Below are 12349 nucleotides of genomic sequence, written 5' to 3' on the forward strand. Positions count from 1 at the left end.
AGCCATCTCCCCAGCCCCTAAAGTACCTTTTAAAAGTTGACAAAATGAGCATAACTGAATCAAAAATAATTAAAAAGGTAGGCCAAGATTTTCTTTAAAGAAAGGGGTGGGGGCACTTGCTAGTTAGCTCAATTGTTTAAGCACCTGCTTGAGCAAACCCAGTCAGGTGCAGGGGACCATGGTTCAATCCCCAGTTCCACATACCATACCAGATCTGTCCTTAAGGCAGCCTGAGCCAGCCAAAAAAAAAAAAAAAATCCTTCTCAACTTTTTGGCCGGCCAAGTAGCTCAGTGGATTAAAGTGCCTACTTAGGCAGACACAGGGGTCTGCCATACTGGTCCCGCCCCTGGGGCATGCTGAAATGGTGATTGAGATAGGGATTGGTGGGGAGCGCCTATAATCCCAGTGCTTGGGAGACTGAAAACAGGAGAATCACTACAAGTCTGATCTACATGAGACCCTGTACTAGATACAAAAAAATAAAAAATAAAAAGTAAAAATAAAGAAAGAGGAAAGCTTAAACATGAACATGACTAGCCAGGCAATGGTACGGGTTGCTCACTTCCCCTCCCTTGGTTTCATTTCCCTTTTTAGGTTTAAACGCTCCTCAATATATAAATTACTTCCTATGATGACTTCCAGAGTCCTTTTTGTCAAGATTTGCAGGGATCTTCATAGAAAAAAATTATAACCAGACTTCCATCTGATAAAAAGGGGATAGAGGGCCTGGGAGATGGCTCAATAGAATAAGTGCTTTCTTGGCAAGCGCAAGGGTCTGAGTTCAATGTCCGGTTCCACAAAAAAAAAAAAAAAAAAAAAAAGGTATACAAAGCATTGAAGACTTGCAACATAAAACTCAAGTGGGTAAATGTATGTGGAAACAAATACTTGAGGAAACAAATTAATAGAAACACATAACTGACGTCTGGTTGTAACTGTTTAACAAAGGTTAAATGGTAAAACCTGGATGCACTAGGACTTTAGGAACATGGTAGTAAGAGACACTGCTCAAGCGTAGCTACTAAGTGCCCTGGTGCTTTGTTAAGAGCTTGCAATTCTTCTGAACTAGTGTCCTCACAATCCCACTGCATGGGTACATCTATTTTTTAACTGTATAGAAGCTAATTACAAACAAAGGCGCAGAGTGGTTAAGTAGTTAGATAAGGTCATACAGCTTAGATATGGTCATTGTCAAAGTAAATAAGCCTTGAACCCTGTTCCACTCAACATCAAACCTTCTCTTTCATAAATGATGCAGACCTTAAGCATCAAAGTAAACAGTTAAAGAAAATTTCCCCTTTTCATATGACTGTCTTAAATATTTGCCATCATTTCAAGAGGAGCTTATGCTAAGCATGATTTCATAAACAAATTACTTGTGAAAAAGAAAAACCACATCCAGGGCAAAGTTGTAAATTGAAAAGGTGTTATTTCAAAGAGCACTTCCTGAAAGAGACACAGAAGCAATTACAGCCAACTCCTCTATCAACGAAGAACAAGCGAGCTTAATACACCATCTCCAGACAGAGATATTTTAACACAAGCAACTCAGAAATACTTCTTTACACACTGAGTATACCAGAAAATGCTCACTTCTACGACAGCCCTCTGACCAGCGGAAGAAGGTAAGCAACATTCAATTAATAGATCACTGTCAGAAGGAAAGCTTTGCCTAGTTACTCATTGTTCACTGTTTAAAAAATTACAGAAATGACATTGATGAAGGACTTTGAATAGATTACACTATCATCTTCCATAATATATGATTTTATACTTTTTTCAATATTCTTTTATATTAACTGTAAGTATTATTTTTTCAAATTAAGAAAATGCTGATGTGATAAATCATAAATACATTTAAGTGTCTTTGCCACACAGTTTGAATTGCACTGTTTCATGAAATTACTTGCTTTTAAGGAAAGAATAACCAGAGATAATCACAGAATCTAAAGTTTTTCAGCGTTAACTTGAAAGCCAATTGTTCAATACCCAAAGCAACTGTCTTTGCACAGCACAACCTATGCTGTGTATAATTTAAGACATTTGGATGCATCTCTCATTGTTCTTTTTTCAAACTGATGCAAATGAATAAAAGTGCTGATGAGAAATGGGACTTCATAAGAGGAGCTTCAGCCCAAATGGGGGAAGATTTACGACAGTTTATAAGCACAGAACTTTATGAGAGGAGGGGACTGGTGGAGAAAAAAGAAAACAAAATTTCATTTACATTATAATTGCTACTATTTATAAATCCACTGAGCTTTAAAAATAAAATTTCAGATGTGAGACTCTAAGTTATTCCCTTCTGTATGCTACTGAAAGTTTGAATTTTTCTATGTAGTACTTTTCTCATTTCATAGAAATTAATATCTAGCTACATCAATATTTGGAAAATCTAACATAGGTTTTTAGGCATATAGAATTCTATTTTAAAATCATATTTAACCCAAATCAGTGACAAACTAGGAAATCAAGAAGGAAATAAAATAGGAAAGAAGAAAGGAAGGGCAGGAGGGAAAGAACAAACTCCTTGTCTTGTATTTGTCCACAGCAACTGCTCAAACTAATTTTTATCAAGAGCCCATGATGCACGGATGACAGGCTGCTGCTGATCTCCCCAGTCTTCCCTAAAGAGAGATCAGGGCTGACTCAGAGAAAAGTCATCCTACAAAGTAACATTTTTCTAACACCGCCACTCTTCAAGGAGGTGCTATGAGGCTCCACCTCTTTGTAGCAAGGCTATTTTTAAGACCTCTGATGGCAGCTGCACCACTGGCGAGGGAAGTTTCACACCATGGGAGCCAGTGATATTCACAATCACAGCTAAATCCTTTCCCACTTGAAATGGACACATTTTCTGGGTGACAGAAATTTATTTGTTCCTATATATACATCAAGTTGCCAAGTGACTTTCCACTACTTCTCTTAGATTTACTCTTCTATGAAACTTAAGTTGACAAATAGTACAGACACTTCAGTGCAAGTTACCACACTAACTTTTCAAGGCACCTCTCTCTGCACCAAGGAGGTGGCTGAGATCAGCTTCTGGGACAGGGGTTAGTGACCCGGCAGTCTTGGCCTTGGGCTCACCCTACTATGCACTAAAAATAACTCATCAATAGTTCAGCCCTCCATCTAAAGACCATGACACAGAACACTGCTGTTTCTAGACCTATGATAGCTCAAAGAGAATATAACAATACTATGAAGGAAAATGGTTTTTTGGGGTTTTTTTGTTTGTTTTTTTTTTTCTCTGAGCTTGGCAGCCATTTACTTCCCTGGAGAGGGGGCATCATTCCAGAACATACCACGATACCAGGTCAATGCCCGGAATGGAGAGAGGAAGCTCCTAGTCTATTCCCCAGCTCCAAAAATCTATTGAATACATTGTCCTTACATAGAAGACACATCAAATATTAAACTAATAAGAACAGATACTACATTTTATCTTAGCTAAAAGTCCATAAAGCAATTATCACTTTAATAACAGTAATAAGAAGGGTTTAATGGGCAGCTATGAAAGTCTTCCTTGAGAAACCAGGTAAGAGCTGCTGATGGTCACCTCGTCAAAGCCATCCTTCACTTGACAAGTATTTACTTGTTGAACACTCACTGTGTGCTGGATAGACAGTGAAGACAGAGGAATGAAAAAAAAAGTTTCTCCTCTCATATGTACTGTCCAGTAATAACCAATATGGTTCTTTTGTTCATTTTTTAAAATATATTTTCATATTGAAATTGTATCTAATGAGTTAAAAATTATTTGGACATTTCTCATTTTGGTAACTAAATTTGTAAACAGAATGAGGATGATAAATAATGGCAGACCATTTTCATAATATTTAACATCCAGATTGATTTCTGCTCAATTAGTCTCATCAAACAATGCTCTCCAATTTCACATTATAGAAGAGAATCATAAAGAAAGCATATTCTTTGGGAGGAAGGAAGGTGGTAGAGAGAATGAACACGAATGCTTTTGCCAGAGCACTGACATCCACGCCACTTTACCAGACAAGCACAGTATCAGGGCTGGGGGTTTAGCTCAGTGGTAAAATGTGTGCCTGGTATGCAGGATGCCTTGCGTTTGATTCCCAGCATAGGTGAAAAAATTAGTACATAATAGTAATAACCTCTAGAGAACATATTCCTTATTGAGTTTACAACATTAAATGCTCTTAAAATTAAAAAAATAAAATTCACTAACCAGAAAAGTGTAAGAATGAAAAGCATCTACTTTTCAACCAAGGGTCTTATTCTAATTCTTTTAAAAACTGTGTTTACACTTTCTAAGTATCATGCCTATCAGCAAGCTATAAGATGACCACCCCAAGCAACCAGGACCAACCTGTCCCTTCCAACAGCTCATATCCAGATGAATACAAAATCGCAGCCCTTGTTTTCTACAGCTGTATCTTCATCATCGGATTATTTGTTAATGTCACTGCATTATGGGTTTTCAGCTGTACCACCAAGAAAAGAACCACTGTAACCATCTACATGATGAATGTGGCACTGCTGGACTTAATATTCATAATGACTCTGCCCTTTAGAATGTTTTACTATGCAAAAGGTGAATGGCCATTCGGGGAATACTTCTGCCACATTCTTGGGGTTCTTGTAGTGTTTTACCCAAGCATTGCTCTATGGCTTTTTGCTTTTATTAGTGCTGACAGATACATGGCGATCGTGCAGCCAAAGTATGCCAAAGAACTCAAAAACACATGGAAAGCCATGCTCACATGTGGAGGAGTCTGGATCATGACCCTGGCCACCACCGTCCCTCTGCTGCTGCTCCACGAAGACCCAGACAGAGCCTCCTCCCCCGCTACCTGCCTGAAGCTCTCCGACATCATCCACTTAAAAGCCGTCAATGTGCTGAACTTCACTAGACTGATCTTTTTTTTCTTGGTCCCTTTGTTCATCATGATCGGGTGCTACTTGGTCATTATTCACAGTCTCCTCCACGGCAGGACGTCCAAGCTGAAGCCCAAGGTCAAGGAGAAGTCCATCCGGATCATCATCACGCTGCTGCTGCAGGTGCTCCTGTGCTTCACGCCTTTCCACATCTGTTTCGCCTTCCTCATGCTGGATGGGGAAGACAACAGCTACAATCCCTGGGGCGCCTTCACCACCTTCCTCATGAACCTCAGCACCTGCCTCGATGTGATTCTCTACTACATAGTTTCCAAACAGTTTCAGGCGCGAGTCATTAGCGTCATGCTGTACCGCAACTACCTCCGCAGCGTGCGCAGGAAAAGCTTCCGCTCCAGTCTCCGATCCGGCAGTTTACGGTCGCTGAGCAACATCAACAGCGAAATGTTATGAAGAGAAGAAGTTGCTCCTCTTCAGTCTCTTTAAATTCCTTTTTCCAACTGTTCTAGTGTTACTGGAGATTCTGCGTGATAGTTATCAAGTTTATCTAAATAAACTTTTAAAATAAACTACATGAACTTTCAAAAACGTTTGTTTCTTTTTTAAAAAAACTTTTTGAATTTTAAAACTCTCATTGTGGCAACATGATTCAATATCTTGATTTTAATTTTTATTATTTTCATTTTAAAACACATAAAAGGGGCCAGGGAGATGGCTCAGCAGAATAAGCACTTCCCTGGTAAGCACAAGGGCCTGAGTTCAATCCCCAGTTCCGCAAAAACAAAACAAAACAAAACAAAACAAAACAAAACAAAACAAAACAAAACACACATAAAACATTTTCATGAATTAACAGAGAAAATATACCCAAATATTTTTCATACTCAAACCATAATCCATACAGAAAACTGGCTTAACATTTTGGATTAATCTTGTCTGCAAGTGACCATATGAGAAACACCAGCTACTGCTAAACTGCTTTCCATGGAGATGTGCCTCTTTCATGTCTAACTTACACTCAGGACGGAAGGTCTAAATTCAATACTTACCATTCTAACCCCCACATTTCTGTGATTTTTATACAAGCCACTATGTTCAACTCAACACATCACTAGGTCACAGCAAAATTCCTCATGGCAAGCAGCAGAGGGGCGTGGAGAACCCACAGCCGCTGGCATTTCCCTACTGTCAATTCATTTTCTTTTGAAAATAGACTACATAGGATTATGATAGAAACTTGACCTGAAATCTTATTTCTGCCGAGCAATCCAATTCACTCCTATGACGTGAGCTTTTGCTATGTGGTAAAAAATTTTTCTCCAATGTTGACAGTTTGCTCTTCTTATGTAATCAAATATATTACAAAAGACAGATTTTTCCAAGCTCTATGTCATAGCGTAAGTAGCCCTAATTGGGGGATCTTAGATACTTTATCCTACCATGGCTATTTAACTTCTCCATAAAGTAACAAACCAAATAACTTCTCCAACTAAAAGAAAAGGAAAACTATAATTCATAAAACTTCTATCATTCTAAATAATATGGAAGTAAAAAAAAAAAGATTCAACCATTAACCCCTCTCCGCTGAATGACCTTATTACTCTTAACATGATCATTTCCTAGAGGAACGAAGAACCAAACACATGTGCTCTGGTTATAAATGGATTTCTAGAGAACACATGGATGCATGCATATTCTTAAGAAAAAAAGAAAGAAAGAAAGAAATCTAACAAAACAGTACTTTGGCCCTTAGTTCAGTCCTCAGCACTGAGAGCAGAAAAAAAGATACATAGTCATAGTCTACTTTCAACTCTAAAGAGGAATCCCTTTTCTGCAGTTTATTAAGTGGAAAGTTCTCTGCAATAGTTTATTGAAAGAACAGTGTAGTCTTAAAGCACAAAGCACAACAAGACAAGTGAAAATGCATATTCATTCTCACAATAAAATTACAGACAATCTAAAGCAGTTAATCAAAAAAAAAAAAAAAAAAAAAAGATTCCTGGTACCCCCCCTAAATAAATTGTTAATGGAAAACTCAGTAGTGTAATTAGGCACAGTTTAACAAAATATGTAAAAATTCTATTCTGGAGTTTGATTCCAGAAAACAATATACCATGCAAGTACTAATACCTGGGGCTGGTGAGATGGCTCAGTGGTCTAAAGCACCTACTTAGAACAAACTAAGCTAAGCAAAGCACAGGGACCACGGTTCAATCCCCCAGCACCACATGCCAGCCAGCCCCGCCCCCTTGGTGGGCTGAACTGGCCACACACACTTAAATAAATAAATAAAATTAAAAAAAAAAAAAGTACTAATACCTATAAAAAATAAGTACAGTGCCTAAGAGTGGGCGTGTGACAGGCATGGGTTACTAGACATAAGATACATATGCATATATATTCATACATATACACACATATGGCTTTTAACAATGGAACTTTATTGAAACCAATGGTTATATTTTCTGAATTTAAATAACAACTACTAATCATATCTCAGGTAAAATTTCTTTTTTAATGTATTTAGTAGAGTCTACAGGGTCTAGAGGACCTAGAAGGTCTCACTACACAGATTGGACTTGTAGCGATCCTCCTGTTTTCAGCCTGCCAAGCGCTGGGATTACAGGCACATACCACCATGCCCAGTCTTAATTGCTGTCTCAGCACGCCCTAGGGGGCAGGGCTGGCACAGCATGCCAGTGATTGAACCCCAATCCTTGGGTCTGCCTAAGCAGGTAGTTTAATCTGCTGAGCTATCTGGCCAGCCCTATGTCAGGTATAACTTCTATGCAAAGCACTAGTAGAACAGATGAACAGGTCTATGTTTGGCTCAAGGATCTGGCCTCACAGTCTGGGACTCACTGTAATCAGGACCATCCCTTCAATATTACTGAGTATAAGGAAATAAGTAAACAATGGAAAACTGGATTCTCCCTCAAACGGCTGGGAGGTGGCATCAGAGGCATATACAGTAATAATATAATAATATGGTAAATACCAACAGGAATATTAATAAAATTTACTGTATATACATAAAAAGACAATGAATCCTGGCAAAAGCAAGAAAAGGGAGCCAAAAGCACATCAAGTAGGCAAGAGAATGTAGATACTGTATACAGCATGTTAAGAAAGGCCAATGACTGATGGGGGAAACACTGCAACGCTGGATGGTGGTCAGATTGTAAGATCTTAAAGAAATGGAAACAGCAAAAGATAGGGTAGGATCTACTGGAAGCTTCTCCGTGTGAATGAGTTTATTTATCTCTCTACACTGGGCTGTGAAGCAGAGAGTACCTTGAACTGACACATGATGGTTATCTGTACAGACAGCTCAGCAACAGAACTTCAGAGAAGCTACTTGCTCAAGAGTTCATATGCCTAGAAAGTGGCACAGCTGGAATCTCAAATCGGTGATGACAAAGCCCCTGCCACTCCCACTATTTCAGACAGCCTGGTGGCATCGTGGAGGAATCTGACCTTTGTTCTGAAGGACTGGAGAATTTAAAGGTATTAATAGCAAAGACGGCACAGTCAAGAAAGGTATAAAATAACCTCTGACAGCATTACGAAGAATGCTCTGAAATCAGCAGGGAAACTAGAGAATTACTAAAAAAAATTCATGTAAGAAAAGATCAAAGATTAGACTGGGGCAATGACTGCAGAAGTAGAGAAAAAGATGAACAAATGAGCTGTTTAGGTCTTCGAATTAGTAAGTCTCAGTACCCTACCCCGGGAGAGTATGTACAGCTTGGACAACCAAGTCCATGCAAATATCATTAAGGAATCCAAAAGGCAGAGGGGATAAGGGGAGAGTGAGACAGGAAGACAAAACAAATTTCTAAATATGGCTAAATTTTGAGTCTAGAAGCCATTAGGAAACATGACTGTAGAAAGATCAGGAGAGTACAGGGCTAGGAATAGAGGCTAAGAAACAAACAACAGATGTGAACAGTCAATGCAGTCACAGCAGTTATCAAACAACCAAACACCACACTGGGTGTGAGCTGGAGAAGAGAGGCGCAGACAGTGTCTAAGGTCAGACAGGACCCAGAGAGACTGTGCTGGGATTTGAGGGAGCTGGAGGCTTCAGGAAATAGAGGTCAAAAGCATTTAATCTGCAACTGGACAGTGGGCGGGATGACTGGTAACTTTAGGAATTTGGTGGTTACTGGACATCTTTATAAGAGAAGTTTTAATAGTGATGAATAAAATAATAATTAAATAGAGTAAAAAATTGTATGACAAGCAGATAAATTTCACATTAATGGCAAAGAAAAAGATGTTACATAAAAAACAACACAAAGTATATAAAGCATTTTAAGACAGACTAATTTCCACCTTAAGAAAGACTACATTGTTGATGAAGCTTTGCTATCATCAATAAAAGATAAACTTACAAAGCTCAAAATCTATTTATTGAAGCAAGGACCCACATTTCAAGAAATTCATTCTTGTAGAAGCATCAAAATTCTAAAAAAGGGCCAGCTAGATAGGATAGCTCAGTGGACTGAAGCACCTGCTTAGGCAGAGCACAGAGACCGGGGTTCAATTCCCGGCACCACAAGCTGTGCCGACTCTGCCCCTAAGGTACGCTGAGACAGAGACTTAGACTGGGTGTGATGGTGCATGCCTGTAATCCCAGCGCTTGGGAGGCTGAAAACAGGAGTATCCCTATGAGTCTGATCTACACAGTTGAGACCTTGTAGACCCTGTCACAAATACATTAAAAAAAAAAAAAAATTCTAAAAAAAGTACGAAGATGTTTCATGACTTGAACAGAAAGGGGAATATCTTTTCATTCAGACATGGCTGAATTAACATTCACATTTTTTTTCTAAGGGCACACTATATAATTTGGAGTTTATGCAAATTTGCAATACTTGCTGCAAACTGAGATTTAAATATTTCTCTCTCAAGAGTAAAGAAAAAACTCCCACTAACTTCAAAACTAAATTAGCTCTTTTTTCATGTACCAGTTAACTGGACTTTGTAATAGAACATAAAGGTTCTACTGTCATCTGGCTCTAAGTGCAGGAGAAAGCAAGCAACCCCAGGCGAGGAGTCCACACAAATACGAAAGGCTGTAACTACCCCCACCCCGAATGCACTGCAGTGCAAACACACGTGGCACATGCATACTCTTCCACAACTCAGCAGGCTTTACAAAAAACCAAAGAACTAACTTGGATGTAAAACAGATCGGGAGAAATGACGATTTAGCAACGCTGCTTCTTTCCTGAATTAACATGACCCCTTCCTACTGACTGCACCAGGTTTACAAGATCAGAAGTCAACTCGAAATTCTCAGCTAATGCCTTATCCTTGAGACTCGCAAACCAAACCTGCACAGTAATTACGACCACAGAACTTTGTCTGCCACTAAAATATGAGTCAGAAGCACATATTATTAAAATAGCTAGTGGTCAACAGTCATAGATCTTCACTGCCAGTGTAATTCAAAACTCCCATGAAGGAAAGCTACACTATAAGCACTAACAGTATAACTAAAACCTAATAGGACACTGCATGTTTAAAACAGGAATCCCAAGGGAATCGGAACTGAGATACATACAAAAGCCTAACAGTTCTCAAAATTAGATATTTACAATTAAAACAAAGCTAAAGTTAGTACACACAGAATTTTAAATATCCAGTATCTGTATTTCACACTATCTCACTCCCAAATATAGCATCATGTTGCTCATTTAGAGACGCCTCAGGGCCACACCAACACACAGCTTTGGGTTTTGAAGGGGTCTTTTCGTTTTGTTTGTAGTTGAGACAGTGTCTTGCTGTGTCGTTCTGGCCTTGAACTCATACAGCACACGCTTGTCTCAGACTCACAGCAATCCCGCCTCAGCCTGCTGAGTACCAGGACTGCACACACGCCACCACCTCTGGCTCTTCACGACAGGCAAGCACACATACGCTGAGCGCACTGGCTGCTCCAAGTTCCGCGCAACGCTGCGACCTACGCAGTCACTTCCTTTTACCTTTGGTGGAGCCATATAAACCACACAAGCTTTAAAAACACTCAACAAACAACTTCATACAAATTTATTTTACTTCTTAACCTAATTAAATGTTTTATTTTTTAATTAGTTGACAAAATTACAAATACGAAATATCACTATCAATATACATAACACAGTCCCTAAATAGCAAAGCCATTAAAAATTCTCTAAAACAGAATGTAAGAGCTTAAAAAAAAAAAAGTGTTACTGTAAGTTGATGCTTCTAAAGCATCATGAGTATGTAAGGGTACATTTCTTTCACTCCACCTAAAACTGAAAAATTTTCTTTTACTGACTTGCATCAACAATAATACTTTAAATTATATTTAAGAGTTCCAAGTTAAGCCATTCTTTAAGAGCTACTTACAATCCAGAAGGCAAATTACTGGCAGCAGCAACGCCAAATGAATACTGCACGGCTTCCACGAGGATGAAGTCAAATAAAGCTGACAAAACCCAGGCCCCCAGCAAAAAGGACTAAAAAATAAGACAGGAAAAGCATGAAAGAAATGAGTGGCCAAAAATAAACATTTATTTAATTAGAACCAGCTTGGGAATGTGTGTCTGTGTGTGTTTTAGTTTTTTTTTTTTTTTATTAGAATAGACTTCTCAAAATTGGGGAATAAAACCACACTATTCAAATGCATTAGCTTCCATACTTCCTAAATATATTGAAGAAATGATACATATAGGAAGATATATTTTTAACAAGTAATACATAAACCATTATGCAAAATACAGTGACTACAATTTTATTAAACAGTCTTAATAAAAATTTTATTATGTGCTCATAACTAATAGTATCTCATTAGTATCATGTCATTTTATTATGCTTTTGCCTTAAATTTCTTACTTACTTATTTGTTTGTATTGGGAATTGAATTCATGACCTCACATTTGCCAGACAGCCACTGTGCCACTAAGCTATATATCCCCGGCCCTGTCTTAAATTTTAAATTTTTCTTTAGTTGATATCCATGCCCCAAATCAGTATAGGATCAGGTAACTAGAAAGATAATTATAAACAATAAACTAAGTTTAAGTAAACAAAGCCCATTTTAAAATGGGAAGGGAGAAAGGCAAAAAGATTTCTCTATAACCTAAAAAGCAAAGGCAAAATATATTAAAAACTTACTGCAAATTTTCTGCTCCCGTATCTTCTTTCAAATATCCTAAAATTATAAATAAGTAGACTACTGCAGAAAGTATCTTTCAAATCAAGGCAAATTAGTCTTCCACATATCAACCTCCAAATCTAGACAGGGATTTAAAAATGAACAGTAAATAAAGAGTAAACATTTATTTAGTTCTCTGCCTTACCAATTATACTGTTCATCTGATATATCCTAAACAAAATCATGGTACATACACAAAAGGCAAACCAAGTATGCATAATAAGTTTAATTCTCCCATCCAAGTACTAACCAGGCCCGACCCTGCTTAGCTTCCGAGATCAGAC

At 38.2% G+C, this 12349-nt stretch overlaps 2 protein-coding genes and 1 non-coding gene across 4 annotated transcripts in view; 1 reads left to right on the forward strand and 2 right to left on the reverse strand.

Annotated features, from left to right (window-relative positions):
• Ubac2 (UBA domain containing 2) overlaps nt 1–12349 on the reverse strand; it is a 161229-nt gene that overhangs the window by 116187 nt on the left and 32693 nt on the right. The window contains exons 3-4 of the mRNA XM_004631192.2: nt 12026–12145; nt 11258–11367 (exon numbers count right to left, since the gene is read on the reverse strand). Of these exons, the coding sequence (XP_004631249.1) occupies nt 11258–11367; nt 12026–12145 (230 nt within the window). The remainder of the gene's footprint in view (nt 1–11257; nt 11368–12025; nt 12146–12349) is intronic.
• LOC111816773 lies at nt 3284–3474 on the reverse strand. The gene has a single exon (XR_002821111.1). It is a non-coding gene; the product is annotated as a U2 spliceosomal RNA (small nuclear RNA).
• On the forward strand, nt 4322–5390 carry Gpr18 (G protein-coupled receptor 18). 2 transcript variants are annotated; one of them, XM_023715201.1, is made up of 2 exons: nt 4542–4574; nt 4669–5390. In XM_023715201.1, exon 2 carries the CDS (start codon nt 4682–4684, stop codon nt 5327–5329), a length of 648 nt encoding a protein of 215 aa, XP_023570969.1. In that variant the 5' UTR covers nt 4542–4574; nt 4669–4681; the 3' UTR covers nt 5330–5390. The 2 variants fall into 2 exon arrangements, with proteins under 2 accessions (XP_004631247.1, XP_023570969.1); XM_004631190.2 differs by having other exon boundaries at nt 4322–5390.

This window comes from Octodon degus, unplaced genomic scaffold, assembly GCF_000260255.1.
Source record: "Octodon degus isolate 3935 unplaced genomic scaffold, OctDeg1.0 scaffold00039, whole genome shotgun sequence".
In the NCBI taxonomy this organism is placed as follows: domain Eukaryota; kingdom Metazoa; phylum Chordata; class Mammalia; order Rodentia; family Octodontidae; genus Octodon; species Octodon degus.